This window comes from Gymnodraco acuticeps, unplaced genomic scaffold, assembly GCF_902827175.1.
Source record: "Gymnodraco acuticeps unplaced genomic scaffold, fGymAcu1.1, whole genome shotgun sequence".
In the NCBI taxonomy this organism is placed as follows: domain Eukaryota; kingdom Metazoa; phylum Chordata; class Actinopteri; order Perciformes; family Bathydraconidae; genus Gymnodraco; species Gymnodraco acuticeps.
The window spans coordinates 3374842-3396687 of record NW_022990238.1 but is presented as its reverse complement, the minus strand read 5'-3'; the positions used below and the strand labels follow the sequence as shown (position 1 = coordinate 3396687).

The 21846-nt window shown below is 39.4% G+C and overlaps 2 protein-coding genes and 1 long non-coding RNA gene across 5 annotated transcripts; 1 reads left to right on the top strand and 2 right to left on the bottom strand.

Annotated features, from left to right (window-relative positions):
• Positions 1-1690: 1690 nt before the first annotated feature.
• Positions 1691-3951, top strand: LOC117548288. Its single transcript, XR_004569319.1, has 3 exons — positions 1691-2105; positions 3327-3465; positions 3830-3951. It is a non-coding gene; the product is annotated as an uncharacterized LOC117548288 (long non-coding RNA).
• Positions 3952-10074: 6123 nt separating this feature from the next.
• Positions 10075-14161, bottom strand: LOC117548688 (galectin-3-binding protein A-like). Its single transcript, XM_034220091.1, has 6 exons — positions 13907-14161; positions 13013-13126; positions 12594-12800; positions 12069-12203; positions 11433-11724; positions 10075-11286 (listed from the first exon to the last, which is right to left on the bottom strand). The coding sequence occupies exons 2-6, from the start codon at positions 13101-13103 to the stop codon at positions 10251-10253; spliced, it is 1761 nt and encodes a 586-aa protein (XP_034075982.1). The 5' UTR covers positions 13104-13126; positions 13907-14161; the 3' UTR covers positions 10075-10250.
• Positions 14162-14195: 34 nt separating this feature from the next.
• Positions 14196-21829, bottom strand: cant1a (calcium activated nucleotidase 1a). Of its 3 annotated transcripts, none has more exons than XM_034220093.1 (4): positions 21678-21829; positions 16064-16732; positions 15186-15389; positions 14196-15098 (listed from the first exon to the last, which is right to left on the bottom strand). In XM_034220093.1, the coding sequence occupies exons 2-4, from the start codon at positions 16707-16709 to the stop codon at positions 14728-14730; spliced, it is 1221 nt and encodes a 406-aa protein (XP_034075984.1). In that variant the 5' UTR covers positions 16710-16732; positions 21678-21829; the 3' UTR covers positions 14196-14727. The 3 variants fall into 3 exon arrangements, with proteins under 3 accessions (XP_034075984.1, XP_034075983.1, XP_034075985.1); XM_034220092.1 differs by lacking the exon at positions 21678-21829 and adding an exon at positions 20248-20399; XM_034220094.1 differs by lacking the exon at positions 21678-21829 and adding an exon at positions 19181-19338.
• Positions 21830-21846: the final 17 nt, after the last annotated feature.

Sequence of the window (21846 nt, the reverse complement as noted above, 5' to 3'; positions counted from 1 at the left end):
GTTGATTGCAGTTAAAGCAGCATCCATTTATTTATTTGACAGATTATCACCTCATCCCATCTCAAAATGTTTTTGCAGGACATGTGCATATTCACATATTCCTGTGGATTTGTGAGGCAAATTACCATTCCCCTGACAAATCTTAGTCTTAGCTCTATTCACAATCTCCCGAGTAAAATATCCGGCTTTAGATTCTCCATGGCCACAATGTTTAACAGCTACTTGCTTAATTTGTGTGTCTATCATTTAGGCAACGTATTTTTTGGTTTATCAGAGCTTTTTTGCAGTTTTCTGCTGCCGTGAAAAGGCTGGTGGATTTAATAAAAACAGTAAAGTGGCAGGCCTAAAAATAAATTAGTGATAATAAACCGATTTGTACATTTGAGATGAACTGAAGTTAGGTAATAATTATTTGGGGGCACATAGGGTAAAAAAATGTATTTTCACTTTTTTTGTTATGTTTTACCTTCTATTCTGAGATTTTTATATGTATAATTGTTTATTTTCTACTCTTTTTTTATTTCTAATTTATGTGCAATACTTTGTTTTACATGCTGCTGCAACGGAGATGTTTCCAAATTTGGGATCAAAAAGTATATCTATCTTATTTGATATGAAAATAAATATTACTGCAACTTTAGGATCAGAAAATATAATGCTAAAATGACACAATATTAAGAGTTTTACGTTTCATTGCGTGTCATCACATGAATCACGGTTTCTATAACCTCTTAAACCCCAGGGACCCGCCGAAGGGGCCGAAATCACAACATCTGCAAGCAAAAGTGTCTGAGGGCTTCTTAAGATGTAATAAACTATGAATGTTTTATGTCCATCCCAGGTAAAAAAAAATAGTATACTTTAGTGTATTAGAAATATAATGTAAGTATACAAAAGTGTATACAAGTATACTTCTACTTTTTGTGCTTAATTGAAAGTATGTTTAAAATGTACTTTTAAAAAGTATAATTCAAAATAGATGTCATTTAGTTCAATTTTAATGTACTAAATATAAATATACTATTTCTGAAATACTTAAAGTGGTATTTCAGTGTGCTTATTAAAAGTGTACTTGAAACTAAGTGTATTGTGAATTGCAAGTAAGTACACTTTCGCTATACGTACTACATCGCAAATACTTATAGTATTCATACTTATCGAAAGTACAATTCTTTTTTTACTATTTTGTAATACACTATTAGCATGCTTTAATAACAAGTACTTAAATACACTTCATTAGAAATGTATTTAAGTACTCTTATAAAAAGTGCACTTTAATATACGTTTTTCTTAATTTGTAGCCTACTTTTAAAAAGTATATTAACTTGCAAATACTTACGGTGGTACGTTAGTTTACTTTTGAAAAGTTCAATATTTGCAAGTCATTTGTAATACACTATTAGTATGCTTTATTTAAGTAGACTTGAGTTTCACTCCATTAGAAGTGTACATAAGTATACTTACAAACAGTGCACTTTAATGTTAGTTCATTTTAAACTGTACTTCAGTGTACTTTGTTTGTAAGTGTTTATTTTATAACACTTGTGAATAGTGTACTTTGTTTACACCTCTGGGAAGTGTATAGGTCTGGACTATTACCATCATGTAATAATGCACAATGACTGTACTGGTGGCATATTTATAATATATAATTGTTAGTCATTAGCTCCAACAACTAGCTAGAGTTAAACCAGACCAAGGGCTATAAAGTAACGGCTGAAACCGAATAATACTGGACCTGCATCACGTGATGCAGGTCACTCACGACGCCCAATCACAATGTAGCAGTTTGCGCGCCAACTGTGGTGGAGCCAAGTGCATCGGTGGACGGACGGTTATTGTTTGAAATTGAGCAGCCAGACTACAACAATTCAACATGTCTCTGCTGGACCTACCAACATTTGGACTGTTCTATTTCCCAGACGGGTCGGTTAGAGTAGAACATACATCTATCATAAAGGATGTAAACAGGGCTGCAAAAGTTACAGTTACCTGCAGGGAAGACCTCGATTTGGAGCAAGGCTGGATAGAGGTGATTTGGCCTGCCAAACGTCGACCGCAAAAGGGGTCGAAGCCAGTTGCAGCCAAATTGCTGTTCGTAGGAGGTAAGTTACAAATACAAATTAAATGATTCTGAAAAAATCTTTATAACGTTAGCTAACTTTGGTTATAGTCTCTCTAGAAATGTAACTGATAACTTAAGTGCTAGTAGAAATAGTTGCTTTATTGTCTAGCTAACTAGCTTGCTAGCTAACGTTAGCTTGAGTCCAATTATGAAGCTCTATTCAGTAAAAATGTGTATAAGGTGGTGGTAAATGATAACGTTAACATATGTTCAAATTAGGGGTGTGGGATATTTATCTCTTAGATAATATCTTAATTGTTATTTTCACATATGCAAATAAGGACTTGTGAGCTCCTGCAGGCACTGAATGTGCTCACCTTGCACTGAAGCTAATAACGCGGCGGTAACCATAATCTGGGTCCTGCGGGGTGTTTTTTCACTCTCAAGGCTTCTTAATATTTTAAAACCTATTATTGTGTCATACTCAGTAAACGGTTATAAACTCAGCTAACTGAAGATATGAACCATTTTTACCGAATCAAAGCACAAGTATCACAAGAAGCATCTAAATTAGCCCTGAGCGAAAACATGCTAACAAATTTAGCCCAGAACTCACGGTAAAAAATAGCCTTATTACTTATTATTTTATATTATAAAACGATAAAAACGCGGCTGAAGGTTAGTCCTATGTGTCTGTGTCATTTAGAAAGTATTACTGATAATACTTCATTCCATTTTTATGTAAAAACCGGATATTTCATATTAGCTGCTAATGATAGCAGCCAGAGCGTATCGCAGCTTCCGGTTCAGGGGTGCAGCACTCATTCACCAATGGGTCTTGTTTAGATGGATTTTAAGAACGTCCCCTCGATTATATTAGCTCTAACTTAAAAAGAGATGTCAATCATCAAAATCGAACAAGGGGGGCCAGAGATAGGTGAAATCCACCCAAATGACCCCAGAAGTGTTTTTTTTCCCTTCTAAACCTCTCTAAAAAGGTACAATTGAACTTGTTTTGCATCAATCTTGATACAGGGTACATATTATATGTTATAGTTTGGATTCCTAAAGCTTTTAGTCTACTATCCCATCATTCAAGGGTGGTTTTCACTTTAAATAATGGTTGTTTTTTGGATGGGCACTATCATTTACATTTTACCCTGTATATGGTGTGTGTATCAGTGTGAACAATAGTGCACGAAAAAGTGCTTCAAAGTGCTTACATTTTGTAATGTCAGAATGAACTGGATCTTGTTCACAGAAGTCTACCAAGAAGTGGTTCAAAAGCGGGATGCTTTCATCCGAGGGTAGCCGAGTCCCAGAAAAGAGGCAGCAGAAGAAAGACATGTACAGTCAAAAATGTGAAGGAGGCTGTACAAAAAACAAACCAAGGAAAGGCAGTAAGTTTGATTGGTGTGTTTTGATGATTGATAGTTTGTGATTGAATGGAATGACATTGACTGATTTTGTTTATTGTTATAAATAATGACAAATAATTTTCCGTTTCACCTTGAATGATATTGACAGCTATGGCTTTTTGTTATAACGCATGCTTTTTTGTATTTTGAGGCCACTACATTTTCATCCTACAATTACCAAATGCTCTTTTTAAATACATGCAACGTCTGTGGATTAATGGAAAAGTGTAGTCTTAATATGAGGAAATGTAATGTGGGTGAAATGTTGTTTTAAGTTACAAGCGTTAAGCCTGGTGTTTGGGTGGTAATTTTCCAAGGCACACTCAAACATGATTTATGTTGTCAGTCTGGTTCACAGATGGTAACTGCCATGGGCGAACAGCTCAATAGATCCCTACAGGCTGAGAGAACCTCCAAGCCCTCAGAAGAGGTGACATCTGAATCACCTCAACACTCTTCAGATTCTGATGTCACCTCGATTGACCGGTTTGAGCCGATCAAAAAGCAACCATTTGTAGGTCTAAATATTTAACTGTTTTTTTTAAATTGATGTGCAGTGTTTCCCATGTAAGTAAAATTCATGAAATTCCCACATTTATTTTGAGACCTGACCCGACTTCCCACATGTTACACATTTGAAAATAAACTATCTATTGCATTTATACAACAGTAAACAAATGCAAAAGAAAGAGCGTCATTTCAGAAAATCAGGACTGTTGGAATGCACCATGGTCAATCATGGAACATAGTATTTTGCGGCTGACACTATTTTATGTCTGAATTTGTTATTTACACCTGGATACTTTTTTATACCCACTTTTTAGAGATGCCAAGATTGGTGGCTACCATGAAGACAGCACTGGACAACATTTCAGGGTCGTCCTCATCAGGATCTTGTTCCAGTAGTGGCCATGGTGACTGGCCGCAATACTGGCAGTAATGACTTGGTATGACCTACATAGTAATGATTAGGGATGGGTATCGTTTGAAATTTATCGATTCCGATTTCGATTCCGGTTCTGCTTATCGATTCCGGTTCTTATCGATTCCCCGTTTCGATTCCAAAATTGTAAAATAAAGAGGTCAAACGTTTAGATAACAAAAATATATTTATTCTTAAAAGCTTTAACTGAAATTGTTACTAAAAAATATACATGCAATACAAATGTATTGCACAATAGCTGTGCTTTATTTTAACTGAGCTATGCCTGTGGCAAGCTATTAACAGGCATTACACTTTGCCTTTTATTTTTATTTTTTAGTGTAGTGGAGCCTCACTTCAGAGTGTTTACCGCGACCTATCTTTGGTGTTATGAAGTGACTGAGCTCGTGAAATGTCTACGGGAGGGGCGGGGGAGCATCGCTGCGGGGCAACTGTGGACCTCTGTCGCCTGTCAGCGCAATTTATATGATGCCGTTTAAAAAAATGAAGGGCGGTGCCGGCCGTCAGCGTACCGAGCCGGCCGTCAACGGCCCGCTGACGACCGGCCGTTCTGTGATTCTCCAGGTCCGCCCTGTATTCCACCGGGTCACCGCAGCACCGCGGTGCAGACGGACCCGCTGGAATACAGGGTCTACCGCGTTTAGGAACCGTTAAGCAGAACCGAAATTGTGTATTTTGTATGGGTACCCGGTACCCGGCATTTTCTTATCGGTTCTCATCTGGAACCGAGTTTCGGTTCCCAACCCTAGTAATGATACTCTATTGCTATTGTTCTATACAAAATTAATCACTGCGGATCAATGGAATTGTATTTTCACACCCTTGAAGCCAAGACGAGAGCTGCCCCATATAATATACAGAAGTGTACTCGAGTACTGTTTGAGTACACCTTGACTTGATTACGGGGGAAGGCTGTGGTAGAGCAGGTCAGCTACCAATCGGAAGGTCGGTGGTTCGATCCCCACCCCGCCACCGGCAGCCATGCGCTGTTGTGTCCCTGAGCAAGACACCTAACCCCAAATTGCTCAGAATGCTGTGCATTGGTGTGTGGATGTGAGTGAATGTGTTACCTCTGATGGTTTATCTTCCGCCATCAGTGTATGAATGTGTGTGAATGTGATATGTGGTGTAAAAGCGCTTTGAGTAGTCTGCTGACCAGATAAAGCGCTCTACAAGTACAGTCCATTTACCATTACAAATATGTTTTGTTGCCATTAGAAATACACTTGCATGACTATTATATTATATCTCTAGTGTGTTTAAAATATAGCAAAGCATTCAAGTTCATTTGATGGTACAGGTACAATGTTTGTAATTTATCTTATTTTAATCCGCCTCTTTGTTTTTACAGATGTTCCTAGGCAACTCCTCCGTCCAGGTCTCCACACGCCTCTTCCACAGATTAGGCAACAGAAGGATGTCTCTCTTTGCCCAGGAACTAGCAACGCTAATCTTTGGGAAAGAGACCCTGGCGAAGTCTACCCTTACTGGGAAGGGGAAAACCGCAGAGACCCTTGACCCGGAGAAAGTCAATGCCATTATAGGTACAGATATTCTGTATTAATGTTATAATTATGAATGGATTTCAATCTAATATATTGTTTATATTATCAAGTATTAAATCCCATGCTTCCTTCCTGTTTTGTAAGACACCGTGAGAGAAAAATGTCCGGGCACCGAGGTGAGTGCGATCCGGGCCCTGCTGCGGAGGAAATGCAACAACGAGAGATATACAAGCAACGTTACTCCTCACTGATGGTCACCATTTAGTTTATATAGACTTTGCAAGTTAGTTAGTCAGTTTAGCCATCATGTTTTGTTAATTGTTACATTTAGTATAAACACGTTTTTTGGTTTGTTGTTGTTTTTATGTCATTAAAATTATGTTTTTCTCATAATTGAAGTGCAATTTGTCATGAAACAGAATAGCACACTTGGTGTGTACTTAAGTGGTATCCGGAAGTAGCTTAAAGTGTATGAAGTATAATAGTGATGTATTGTAATTATGCTTCTGTAACACATAACCCAGTACTTGCAGTGGTAACATTATTGTAAAATACACTTCTATTCTGTAGTATAAGCAGTGATACCATACACTTCTACTCTACATTATAGTATAATAACATTATACTTAAAATACATGGATTTATGGTGCTTAAATTGTGATAGAACCTTACTATAAATACATTTTTATTAACATGATAGCACAATTTAAAAGTATTAAATACAGTCAGAAAGTGCATTTGAAGTTAATTGGAAATATAACATGTGTGCTTGAATAAGTATGATAATAGTATGTTGAAAACACACTTATGAATTACTATGAATTGAGCTGAATGCCCTTTTAAGTATATTTCCAACACAATACAATATACTTAAAGCATGTTTCGAATGCACATGAATGCCCTTTTAAGTATATTTCCAACACACTGGTGATATAATACAATTGTGCTTAAAGTGTGTTTCGAATGCACATAAATCATGATTTTAACTGGTGTACTTTAGTACACTTAAAGTTTACAAAAAGTTGTGCCAATTTAGCACACTATTTACACTTCAAGTATACTCAACTAATGATTAATTAGTACTCCAGTACTACTTGAGTACACTTTAGTATACTTGAATGTGACCAAAATAGCACATTTATCTAAAAGTGTACTTAGTACATTCTTCTAAAAGTATAATTTAAGCATACCATTTTTTTTTACCTGGGATGTAACGGGAAGAAACTCAGCTAACTGATCTTTTTTTTTAAAAACCCTGTTGTGGAAATATTTTCCAAGGCCCATAACTTTGACCCAGTTTATCAGTTCAAACTGTCCTGACTGAGCACACGCACCTCGTAACCTTGGCTGCTGTGCTCTCAGTGTTCTGTCTCCCTGTTCCTGCCTGTTGGCGTCAGCTGATAGAGGTGTTATGATTTCATCTTGTTATGTAGCAGTTTGATGATGCTCTCAGAACTAGTTAAATACATGGGTCTGAGGTAGAGTTCTTTAGAATTAACGTGGCAACTCTACCGTGAAGTCAGAACCTCTGGCTCTTGGACTTGTGATGTGAATCTCTCCGGCCGTTAACTCCAAATAAACCATCAGTGTTTGACATCAAAGCTACTGCTCCTACCGTGTCTCCTTCCTGAGTCGGTGACTCCCACTGCATAGCTACACAGAAGTTTCCCTTGCAAACCCCACAATGCTAACTGAAAGCCTCTGAATTAGCAACGAGCGAAAAATGCTAACAGATTACTGCACAGAAACTCACTCATAAAACCCTTATTATTTATATTTTCTGCACATCCAACCCATCAATTCACATCGTGAGATGACACAGAATCGTTTGGTACATACATTATCACTATGATAAGAGGAGGTAATAACAAGAACAGACATCAAAACATGTGGCGCTAGGTAACTAAAACCGCTAACATGGCCTACCTTGGCCGTTGTCTGGTCAAAACTGGTCTTCAATGGAATTAAAACGATAAAAACGCTGCTGAAGTTAATCCATAGGTTAATCCAATGTGTCTGTGTCCCTTTTAAATGATTTCTGATAATCCATAAGCAATAAACTTTGCTTTTTCGTTTCCAGATGTCAGAGCGAGAGATAGCTTCACTCATGCAAAACTATATGCGCAAAGCCCCCACCTTTTTGTGTTAACGTTAGTGTCTATGTGAAAACTCCCCTTCGATTCTATTGGCTCTAACGGTCAGAAAGAGATGTCAATCACGACAATCGACCAATGGGTTCCAGAGAAACGGTAAAAACGCTAATTTCCACCCAAATCACCACAGAGGTGGAGTTTTTTATGCTAAACCTCTCTAAAAAGGTCAAATGTCACTTGTTTTGCATCAATCTTGATACAGGGTACTTATTATATGTTGTACTTTGGATTCCTAAAGCTTTTAGTCTACTAACCCATCATCCAAGGGTAGTTTTCACTATAAGTAAAAAAGAATTTTTGGACGGACACTATAATTTACAGTTTTTTTACTATGTTCAATCTGAATTTTCTTTTAAATAAAAAACATCTATATTGATTCTGACTTTTTTACATCCAACTCACAGGTTTATCATTACTTAGAGAAAATAGATTATTAATTTCCCCCTTTTAGAAGTGTAGTTATGGTCATTTGTTCTAGAAATGTCATTTTCGAGCCTGATACCTGATAAACAGGCTTGGGGTCTAACAGGTTTTCTATAACAAAAGGTGAAATTGGAAATGTTTGGTAGGGCATTTGGGTTTGAGTGTTTCAATAAGAATACATGAATCATTGTTCATAAAACCAAAAATATCAAATGCCTGGGGCAGACCTAAAAAAACAAAGTAGGTCATAAGCAATTATTTGTTGGTTGAATGACACAATAATCAAATTGCATCCAGATGTTACTACAAGCTAAATAATCTGGAATGACATTGTGAATGAATCACTCTATGCAGCACCCTCTCCTCCATCCAGCTGAACCGTTACTATGCTTGTACAACCCTTTACCAGGAGCGCACGTAACATAGTCACCTTTAAATATACACATTGATCATAAAATGATCAAATGATCAATCTTCTTTGGTCATGTCATGCGTTAGTGTGGCAAGTCAGTTACACTTCTCAGAAACCCATGAGTCACTGTGTATTATTAATTGTGGCTGTCTAACACACCTGTCCTGGCATGTTGTCAAAGTGTGACTGTGTGTGACTGTGTGTTTGTGACTGTGTGTGTGTGTGAAGACTCAGGGATCATCTGGTAAGTGGTGAGCACTGAATTGCTTGGGAAGTGTCCATGATTCATATAAAGGACATGTATATCATCCGTAATGAAAGCCAAGTAAACACAAACCCCTTTCACAACCAGTGCCTTACCTGATGGTGTAAGATGAAGGCAACTGGTTCAAAGTGTGTTGTTTCATTCTGTTTCGTAGAAGGGGGATGATAAAAATGGCCTTTAAATGTTTTATATGATTTTATTTTTTACTGAGGATAACTACATTTACCTTGTTTCAGCAAGGTACAACCATTTGAAAGATATGTCTTTTAAAAATGTCTATGTTTATCTTTTTTTAATCAGTTGATACAAATTCTCCAAATAGAACAAATCCAGAGAGTGCAGTAGGTCATGAAATTAGCACCAACATTTATTACTAAATCTAATTGAATTTTTAATTGGTGATTGTTATGAATGAAAACAAATTATTTAAGTGAACCTTGACCCAAAGAAATCCCAAATAGAAATCAAATCATGAAATATTAATCACATAAAGCTACAAAGACTGGAAACAGGAAAGAGGTACACTGACTCTAAAGTTCACCTATCAAATACATTGTTGTATAGTTTGTTTGATCATTCAACGTAAAATAAACTATTTCATAATTTGGGGAGTTATGGGGCAGATGTATATATGTTTTGGTTGGGAACAGTTGCCATTTGAGACTCCAGGAAACTTCTAGTCTCAAATTTGTCATCATTGATAAAAGCATGGTGAGCTTTTTCCCCCCGTTTTCCATATATCTGCTAAGGTAGGTAATTGGCTGCTGATTTTATTTAACATTTATATTAAAATGTGTAATTTATTGTGTCTCACATCTGGATAAACTCCTCCTGTTAGGATTTATATTTTCCCTTGCTTTTGTGAAAAACAAAGTGCAGACACACCCAACTGATATAGAGATCACTTTATTTATTTGCCATTTAAAAAATAATCAGGAAAGGATACTTGAAATAAAGCACAGCTAAGTGTATATAATCAACAGAGAGTAATTAGGGAAAAATCACAGTATTCGTAGCTTCATTATTCTATATTGAAGAAAAAGATGACAAATTGATCAGCCTTGGATCAGACATACCCTGGTCTCACTACAAAGTGGTAGGAGAACTGGTCATCAGGACAGGGAAAGGTGAGACCCTGGGTCTCATTCACACTGATGTAAGCCATGTTGTCCTTGAAGTCCTGAATCTGACAGATGTACTTGCCTTGGCACATCAGCAGCAGCCGGTTACGAAACAGGATGTGTTGGTTCTGGGGGTGTTCTTGGGGATACAGCCTTGCCACAGGGAATGAGCTGCACCTCAAGCCTTGGTTTGAACATTCTTGTTGGTTTCTCAAGATATTAACCCCCCAACTGATCCGGTTGTTCTTGAAGATCAGGCTGTTGTGGATAGGTACGTTAAGCTGGGTTTGGAATTGATTGTATTGGTAATGATTGTTATACCTAGTCATCAATGGAGTTATTGCAGCAGTTATTACAGTGCTCCAGGGCTGAGCGGTGTAGATCCTTGTCTGGTAATGATCATTGTCTGTGCTGAACTTTGGGTTGGACTTGAGATTGCTGAAGAGCAGCACATTAAACTGGTATGCTTCTAAGAGGTTTTCCTGATACAAATTCTTATGAGAACTGTAGAGAGAAGAGTTGAACTCCAGGTCATACAGTGCTTCAGCGGGGATCATAGGGAAACGAATGCGACTCAACAGGTCATGCTGGGTGTCCAAAGGGGTCAAGTTGCCCTTCTCTTCGATCCAGCTCTCCACAGTTTGAAGTAGAACGTATTCATCTGGCACCACCAAGTCTGAGCGGAGCAGAAGGGATCCAAGGAGCTGAATGGAGATGTGGGTCCAAGCAGGGGACATGGTCAGATTTTGATAGTTCCAGGCCAGATACTGAAGACAGTTCTCCTCCAGGACAAAGTCCCCAGTCTCCACTGCATATTTGTAAAGGGACACCTGGGTTTGGAACGAGGCATCCTCTGGTAGGATTTTAGAGAACAGCCGACCTGTGTCCTCCATCAGCTCCTCTACCCCAAACGTGTAAGCTAACCAGTGGAGGCACTGCAGGGATGAGAAGGCAATATCCGCCTTGCGGGTGTAAATGTACCTATAGAGATTGTAGAATATTTAATAGACTCTTAAAGATGTATTCCGTTCATTGTGCTTTTTGTTACATGCTAACAAAACTAATTAGTGATATCAATATGAGTTTTGTATCTTGAATCAATACAAGCCATAGTAATTTCAGCATACCTGATGAAGGTGGTGACATGAGGTTGGCAAGACTGGCTGACGTTCACCGTGATGTTATTGATACCCTCCGAAGCATTGAAGAGCGGGAATTGTGAAAGTATATGTTTGTGTGCACATATCGGTGTCTCAACCACCTCCTGGGTCCCGTCGTCCTGTACGTTTTCAGAAGTACTCTGGACTAAGATCAGGAAGTCACAGCCGTTACTGCTGTCAAAGATTTGGCCGCGCTCATCAGAGAGACTGATGCTGCGGTCCAGCGAGTGAAGAGAATCACTTTTCGTCAGGTTTGAGTCTGGAACCACAAACAACTGGAATGAATATTTAATAAAGTAACACTTGAGAAACTTTGATCAAGTTTGCAGACTATACTTTTCCTGTCTCTTACATATTATTTTGTCCAGCACCTGATTTTTATCTGAATATCTGTGTTTGGAAAAAAGGTTGCTACATATACTTGATCTAGTCACTCAACCTATACTCTATAGATAATCTGTTAAACAAAGCAATGCATCATTGTTGAATCTCAACTAATAACGCTGCTACATTTAAAAATAAAAATACTCTATTAACTATTTTCAAGTGGACTATCCAAAAACATTTTACTGCATGCACATTTGATAGAGTTTAGATACATACTGCTTGTTTCACAAATAACTCCAACGTCCTCTTTGTGGGAGCAGTCAGTTGCTCCCCAGCTTGTGAAAGCACATTTTGACAGATAGCTCTCTGTGCCTTGACATGACAAGTCATCAAGCCAAATAGGTCCAGACACTATGAAGTAAAATGAAAGGAAATACATTGTTAATTGGTCTAGCAGTAACAAATTATACAGCTCTGATAAAAATTAAGAGACCACTACAAATGTTTCTGAAATCTCAATCTCTACATAAGCCATTATGTAGCCATTCCATTCCAGTGTCTTTTGAATTCCAACACAGAGAAATGTTGTCAGTCGTTTATAGAATAAAAAACAACAACATTTTACTCAAACACATACCTATAAATAGTAAAACCAGATAAACTGATAATGCTGCAGTGGTTTCTTCCTTTTTTCCAGAGCTGTAAGTGACATGTTCTGAATGTGTGGTGGTATCACATCTCCCCACTCATTACAATCACTTCACCGCCCTCTGGTGGCGGATAACAGGAAGTAGAGGTCACCTTTTCCATAGTTTTCCCCAAAGACAACAACGTTAGCTCCGGGGAAGTGGAGCTGACGACACACCACGTGGGCCTCAGCCATGTCCCAGCCGTCGTCACACACCGTTCCCCATTTCCCATCATGATAGATTTCCACACGGCCCTCCGAGACACCGCCTCCAAACAGCCTCACATCACCCTCCCGTGGCGCGGGATTTCTCCTGCTTTCTGTAGAATATTAACCGAGGCAGAGAGGCTATACAAACATTTGGATGACCTACAGTCTGTGTTGAGGGTGAAGGGCACAACATATATTTCTAATGATGTTAAACAGTTTACAGTTCTGCATTTAAAACTAATAAAGTATGTTTCCAGGCAAAAGTAAAAGCATTTAAATAGTTTTTACACAAAGGAGCTATAAGCTACGTTCATATACTCACCGTCACCGAACATGCTCAATCTCATTGCACTTCCAGAGACACAGAGAAGCACCAGAAGCCACAGACTGAAACCGTTTCGATGTGCGAGCATTTTCAAACCGCCAGTGTGGGACTCTGACATAGAGGATGACAGTCAAATAAATATGCTCTACTGTACTTCACAATTTAAGATTTTAACTTAATAACCCTTAACCCAAAGCTCCAAGAGTGAAACTGTAGTGTCGTTTTTTGTGCATAGGGGAGAAGGGGGTAAATTGAGCCAGTGGGTAAATTGAACCACCCCCTGTAACCAGGCAACTTCTTATAGTTGTAATCAAGTGACCAGAAATTATGCAAGCTCTACCCATTTCTCATTGCCTGTGAAAGAGAGATACTCTTTGTGGTCTGGTAAGTAAACAGGTTTGAATAGGTATGCCCAGGTTTGAACAGTGGTTCAATTTACCCTCTGACCTGGATCAACTTACCCCTACACTGGGGCAAGTTGAGCCACAATAATTTTAAAGAAGTAATATTTACACTGCCCTTGATCAAATATTAATTATTATCATTGCCATTGATAGGAGACATCCTGAATTATAGGTGTGTTTTCATTTTTACTATGTGTCATTTCTCCTGGCTTAGAGGACAGCATAACTAAAAAGTGGCTCAACTTACCCCACTCTCCCCTATCAATCTATTTACTGTTCAAAGAGTGAAAATAGCACCTGTACCCCGCCCCCCACTTTTAACTTGCATAAAATGTGTGCATCACAAATGAAAAGGTCCAACTTTACTAGAAAAAATTGCTAACTCTTTTAATTAAGTTGTCTTTGGCTCTTTGCTGTAACTATTGTACATTTCACCTCGAGCGAGGAATAAAGGTATTCTGATTCTGAATATAATAGACTTATTTACCTTTTGTCCCTCGTTATGAAGTGATGTTGTCCCAAAATGTGCTTCTCTCGTCTGGCGTCTGTTACACCAATTTCACTTCTTTTTAAGTCCTGCCAAAAACAGGTTTCACTTCTCCTTTCCCGCTGTGTTCCCAAAGTATCGTTTCACATTAAAGCAGACAGTCTGGGCTGTTGCATTGCATAACAGTTTTTGGACCAGTTTCAACTTGTTTGAGAACAATGTCTAACTTCTTGTGGGACTTCTTTGTTTAACCAAGCCCACACGTGTAACTAAAACTAGACTCAGAAAATAAGAATCAAGGTTTTTACTCAAGTCATCCCAACAAAAACATTACATAATTCATTTTTCAACAAAACGTCCTTCAAATCATGTTGAGGTTCATGAAGAATAAAAGCAGGCCTTTAGTTATTTCATTGGAAATAACATGACGGGTGTACACAATGATATTTATCATGGAGCAAAGGGCAAACACCGTCGACCCTTTGAGAGTGTACATTATGTGCATGGAAAATAAATCAGGGTCTAATAAATCAATATTTTGTACATTCATTATACGAAGGCTACAGTACTGTTGAGGAACCACATTTGTCTTGGGAAAAAGATCATCCATCTCAAGACATGCTGGCATTGTTTGTGTTGATTGGCAATTTCTCAAAACCCAAAACCATATTTTACAATCTCAGCCCATAGTTTGTCTGTTTGTACTGAAGACGCTCCTTTAAGGTTGGAGTTGTGCCTCAACGAGGACCGACGAGTACAGTAACGTCAACAGTGACTGGATTGTAAACAAAATAGAACAGTGCAGTGGCAGGTATCTCAGTCTATATGAACTCCACCCCCTCGTATTTTACATCCCCGATCTTGGTTTCGGGTAGAAGGATGCGTCCGTCAAGCGTGAAGGCCATGATGTACGTGGCAACCTTTTCCGCGTCTTCCTCTGACTTGAGAGCGACAATGATCTGGTCGTCGGTATTCGGGACAAACTTGAAGGAGGAAAATCCGTGAGTGGGGTTGAGCGGACCCACCCGACTTACAATGATGTCTTTGAAATCTGGCGAGCAGCTGAGAGCGAGGTTCGAGGCGCGGCGCTCGTCTGCCGTCTCCTCGTAGCGCTCCTTGCTGGCGCGGCGAGGGAGGAAGAACCAGCGCTGCAGGGTGTCGCTCCACGCTGCTGACTCGTGGATGAGATATCCTGTGAAGATTTAGAGATATACGGTATAGTGTCAACAAAGACAAATACACAAAGGAATAGAGAGTGAGATCTGATTGACATCCTCACCTGGAGGCTCTATCCCTGCAGCAGACTTGAGAGATTGGTACTTGGGAACCCAGTTCTCATGTTGTACGTCCCCTCTGAAGCCCACTACTTTCACCCACTCTGGGTTGTTATTGACAAACACGCCTTCAGTGGTGGTCCACTCTTTCCCCAGACCACCGACGTACAGGTGCTTGTCCTTCACCGCCAGCCACTCCGCTTTGAACCCTTTCAGGAGAAATAAAACAAGTAGCAATTAAACATAGAAACACTCGATTAAAAACAAAAGCCCTGCATTCAAGATCATTTTTAAGGTAAAGCACAAAATAAAAACCAGTGGAATATATACTTATTGTAAGTCGCTTTGGATAAAAGCGTCAGCTAAATGCAATGTAATGTAATGTAATATACTTTAAGTACAAATGAAAGCTCTTATTATCCGGAAAAAGCAGCTGCTGTTAGGGTTCAGTGTTAATAATATAAATAATATACATATTGTTGGAGTAGTAAGACTGACATTGTAGCCTTTTTGCCATTGTAGCTGGTTGAGGTGGTGCTAGTAAAGTGGTATCCAAACTACGTCTCTAGCCCCTTCAGAGGGTCAACACATAAATCTGAGGAATCGTGAGATGATTTTACTCAATTATTGCTTAAGTTTTGTGCAATAATGGATTAGTTTACCTCTTTGGGCTACAGAGAGCTGTTCAAATGAAATCCTCTGAAAATATCTGGCTATTCACAACTTGTAGACAACTACTAATTGAAGAGCCTTGACAAAAATGCAGTGGGGTAAAAAGTAGCGACTTAGTCTCGCTGAAGTGGAGTTGAATTATAAAAAAGCATGAAATGGAAATAGTAATGTAAAATATCGTTTAACAGCATCAGAGGAGGGTAATGCTGACCTTTGGCAACGCTGCCATCGCCGTCAGGTAAGATGACCCACGGCACGATATTGTCACCGTCAATGCGGTAGACGACCCCCGTCCTGTCGTCGACGCTGTAGAGCTTCCCGTTGAACACCACCAGCTCGGACAGCTCCATACCCCGCCCTTTCTCCGACAGGTGGCTCTCCAGCACCACCTTGTCCGTATCCCACTCAACTGCTACCTTGTCGCCACTTTGGGACACCAACAGATGTCCCCGCCGCATGTAGCTGAACCAAGTCAGCTTCTTGTCACTACGAGAGCTTGTGTCTAGGTCGGCAATGACCCCAATGCGGTAGCGAGTGCCCTGCGGCGTGTGCTCAGGCGGACTGAGAGGGTAGGTGTCATTGTAACCGACATTGGACTGCTGTGTGTCACTGTGACCGCTCTTCCAACTGTGGGAGTCGTAGGACCGGGGTCGCAAGCCCGCGCTAAGGTGCATGAAGAGCAGCAGGAGCAGGCCCAGGGAGAACACCACCACCACGATGGGCCGCCACTTAAGGCGGAAACGAGGGTCAGTGGTGTTGGCCATGGACGCCAACATAGGGAGGCCTCCGACAGAGATACGCAGCGGGTTCATAGGCTCATCCTGCTCCAGTCGTGTGAAGCCTGGGGGAGCAGGCATGGGGGACGGAGGCCTGGATCGACCTGAAGGAAAATACAGAGAGAATGTAAGTCCACTTGTACAACACAAAGCAGGACAGCAAAAATAAAAAGACAGGGCCTCATCTGTGTTCACTTATTTATTGATTGACTGGTGGATGCAGTGATGATTTTCCGTTTATACTAGTCTATAATAGCTTATATTATACTCCTACCATAGATACTTAAACAGGTACATTTTGTTGTCCATCCATTCACGCATACATCCATAGTCAAAATCACAGTTTTGAATATGCAAATAGGATAACTTTATCTCAAGTTCTAATGTCCATGTAAATGCATTATTTAAATAATATTCTCCCTCTCCCTTTGTGTGTGTGTGTGTGTGTGTGCGTGTGCGTGTGCGTGTGCGTGTGCGTGTGCGTGTGCGTGTGTGTGTGTGTGTGTGTGTGTGTGTGTGTCACCAAGTCAGAGGGGTCCCCAGGATTCCTTTTCTTGAAGCCATGAACATAGACACAAAATATAAAGTAATGCTTGGACATATTTGCTAAATATAATTAGTTGTATTATGGCCAAGAGTACAACAAAATTATGGTCTCCTATTTTTGTAATGGAAATGTAAGATTGAAACATAGCCTGTCAAAAAGTAACATGTCTACCAGCACCTCCAAAGCACACTAGTAAACACATCTTGAAAATTATCGTGTTTGTTTAAAACATAAAAAATAAAAAACACCAATACTGTTTTGAGAGTGTTTTTTTATCGGACTGTTTTTAGAAACAGTTTGATAAATTGTGTTACAAGTGTTAACATTCCTGTATTCCTCTAATGTAAATAAGATAGTAGCTGTGAGGCTGAACTACTTTGGACTGACCTCCATCTGACCCTCAACCTAAGGCCACACCACTGTAGTGGAAACTGACCGTACGATACTTTTTACAACATCGGCTCAGCTGTGATTCATCTTCTTCCCCTTCTTCAACTTTACTCAATGGTTTTGCAATGTCATATGTACCTCAAACCTGCAATAACTGATTGTTTTGGCCACTTAGCGACAGCAAAAGCACAAAACACAGCAATTACATAAGGTGTGTGTGTGTGTGTGTGTGTGTGTGTGTTTCTCTGTTTAAATGGTGTGCTTTCCTTGTAATCACTGAAGAAGAATATGGTTGAACTTTCAATTCCCCTTTACCTCAAAGAGAGACTCGTTACATTTTCTGAACAGAGGCCACTCATATCCCAAATAATGGAATAATGGTAAACATAAAATAACAATAGCAACAGTGGAGAATAGTCATAAAGTCAGTAAACTTAGAGATATCCATCCAACATTGGCTAACATTGTGCAACCAAAACTACTGGTCATATAGGACACTAGTAGGGCTGTGTAGGACTGCATTACATTGAGCATTGGTGTGTTTGTTGCTTATGAATTACATTTTAAATTTGCAAAGGAAGAATGTTATTTGTTCTTTGAAAATTGAATTGGTTAATATGGTTATTTATCTTCAAATATAGGTCACAATTCAGGTTACCCAGGATAATATTGTATCAGGAGCAAGTAACTTCAGCTGTATGTGTACCACTGGATGTAAAGTTGTTGCAGTAGTCAGGAAATACTTGTTAAACCTGCCTTGCTCTTGAATGAAATACCTAAACCAAACCCACATCTGTGATGTAGGCAGTTTATTCTTAAAGCATATTCAAGTACAAGGCATCATTTACCTACATTTGATTGATTTGGCTAACTTCTAACTTATGATGTAATCAACCTCACCTCTAGTGAGCAGCCCAGCCCTTCGTAGATTTGTCTGTATGTGGCCCTCGGTGAAAAAGGTTTGGACACCCCTGATCTAATTGTTCCTTTACATTACATTTACATCAAATGCACCCTATAGGACTCATTGCAAACTGTATAGCCTAACTGGATGGTCCTCACTTAGTATGCGTAGGATGCAGCATTGGTTTTTATTAATGTATAAAGCCATTTTAGGTTAGCTTCCACTGTATATATGTGCCATATTTGTTCCAGTTTGTAACTCTTATAACCGCAGAACCAGTGCCTGGATACGGTTCCAGGTACCAGCTGTGCGGACTGGGGCTGGAAAAAAAGAGTCTTTTTTATGATGGTCTTGGAATAACCTTCAATCACGCCTCAAACTGACGGCACTTGTCCCAATAGCCTCTTTTAAATTGAAGTTGTCTGAGGTCCTTACCACCAGCTGCTCTTGCAGTGTTATGTGTAACCTTGCTGCCTTCTTGGCCAGGTCAGCATTGTAAATGAGATTTTTATCTCAATGCTTTTTATCTGGTTAAACAAAGGTTGAATAAAATAAAATGGTATGACACCTACATTTGTAACAAATCATCAGTGACTAAAGAAAACATACTAATAATTGATCTGAAGACCAAACATTTTTTTTCAAACCTCACCTCTGGCTGAGCCTACAACGAGACATACATGATTCATCAATCTAATCTACTCTACTCACATAAGAAGAATGCTTTGCTCGTTTGCCAATCAAATCCTTAGTTCCAGAGAAATCCTTCAGATCTATATTTTAAACTCTGGTAAGATAAATGATATATCTGGTGACAGCTCACACAAATGAATGTATGCCGGGTTAAACATTACACAAGAAGCAGGAAGCAGCACCGGTTATGTTAATATCAGGTGGCCACTGGCCACTTGGGGAATGTGTTAACGTGGAGAATGGGAGGAGCCTCAGTGAATATAAAAGGGAAGTGGCTGTGGGCAGGTAAATCAGCATTTACACAATAAGCCACCAGATGTCACACATACCACTTTCCCAAGCACTTAAAACGTTATTTACTAACCATTTTGACAAGCAATAACTTATCCAAGTCGTCTTTCAAGGAAACATCTCTAATAATGCCACAACTCTTTCTGTTTGACATCTTAGACACGTGAAAATAAAGCATAGAGGAGAAACATAGTTTGAGTGGCAAAGCGTAGAGAGTAGAGATGAATGATCCAGGAAGATCTAAGGGACTATTTTCATGCTGTCTGTGATTAGTTGATCAATGAAGAAGAATCAATCCAAAGATAAACATCTTCAAATAATAGTAAATTGAAGTAGTGCTGCTTAGTTTTCTTTGAGTTTAAGTTGAGAAGTAGTGCTGATACTTAGGTTTACACCTGAACGTGGATAAAATACATTTTGTGACATTACAGAGGTAGAGCAAACTATATTTCATACACTGATATTTGCTTAAACTCCCAACAGACCAGTGTGACGTGTCTCGGGGGTCCCCACCAGGAATAGTCAAATACAGAATGTGTGTAATTAATCCCAAACAAATTCCAGGGTCCTCTTAACTCGACCTCAGGAGCTTTGCACTCCTGTGGCCTAAAAATGGTTGCGTTTCTTCGAAAGGAGCACGGGAGGTGAAAGACCCTTTCATAAGGGGCCTCCCGAGCCAAACAGCAGCCCATTATAGCAGCGACATCAGGTCTCGCACTCTGAGGCAAGAAACTATCCTATCTGAAATTCTCCCAGAAATAACCTTGACTGAAACAAATTAATTAAAGGCTTACCCCTCCGTCTCCTGCTGCTTGAAAGCCGACCCTGAGTCATTAGGATGACTTCTCTCTCCTTAAAGCAGACCTCCACAATCGGTCTTGTGCTCTTTCTGATCACTGATTATTTGCAGTTCAACCATGACTAAGGATTGTTACGATGCTGGTGGACTTTAACTAGACCTGGATTATGCTCCAGTCCAAAGGGGCAAACCTTTCAGGGCGCCAACACAATACATGAAGTTATCATTCATCGTAGCCGTAGGTACCAGAGGTTAGAAAAAACGTTCTTAACTGAATGTTGCACAGTTAAAGGAAAGGCGTAATACAAAATGTGGGGTTAGGAGATGTGACAAAATACACAACACGACACATTAGAAATTAATCAACTCAGAGATGTTGCCAAACTGTTTGTTCTGAGAAAGCCATCCATTTAATAATGACTAGATACATATTTATTTAACTGGATAAACGAGAAGAACCTGGCGACTTCATCAGCAGTGACAGTGCAAACACCTAAGGATATAGTAGCAGTTGGATGTTTTTGGGGGCATTTTTGCTTGAAAATAGAGCTAGAAAGATGACTTGGTTGCTTTTCAATGATTGTGAAACCATCCCAATATTTTCAGATTATTTTGGCTACATTTATAGGATAATGAAAACAATCAGTTGCAGTTATTCTTAAAATGTTTTAAAGTAAATGATTATCAAAAGGAATGCCAGTTAATCTTATTTTGATCAATTTATTGATTAATAAAATAATGTTTCAGCTCTATTTAAGTATACATTTTTGAACATGTCTGAGCTTATCAAAGTTGTTCTCATAGTCATTTTGCACAATAGCATGACATCATTTAAAATACAGAAGAGCTGTCACAGTATGCACAAGTACAGGTGGTTCCTTGATGTAACAAATGTGAGTATCTCTGCTTTGTGCTGCCCAAAAGGATGACATCTGGGGAGGTGTGCTTCAAAGGGAACAGATCAAGGACACAGAGAGAATATGTGAGGCCCATAAAAGTTCACTTATTGCTGTAGGGTAGATTCCCAATCCTCTGGATGTCAAGGCGCCCCCAAACAGATGTGCATTAGGGTAACAAGTTGATTTTATGTTGCATTTATACATTCAGAAGTATCTGGATAATAAAGGTAACCACAATAGTCGTATTTAAAGTATATCTTATTTGGTTTTGAGACACCAGGGACCCTAGGTGCAAAGTAGTCTAAATAAAAGATCAACAGTTTGTTAGTAGAGTTATGTTGTTAAGGGATGCAGCAGGTTGTCTCCCTCATCTCCCTCACACAGCGACTTCTTATCTGTGTGTGTGTTTGTTAGTTATCAGCTCATGACCCTGTCCTGCCAGCAGCGCAGAGGTTAACACAGATGCCATCACAAATGGCTGCGTTCAGATACACCCCCCCCCCCTCTCCTCATGTCTTCTACTCACCACGGGTGTTAGATGTTCAGCTCGCAGTCCGCCGGTGGTTGTAGCTCAGATGTCATTATTCTAAATCTTTTTTCCTCGGCTGCCTTTTCCTCCGTGTCCCGTTTATCCGACAGCCGTTCATTACTTCCTGTATGCACTGATGACGACGACAGCGTGCACTGCATGCGCG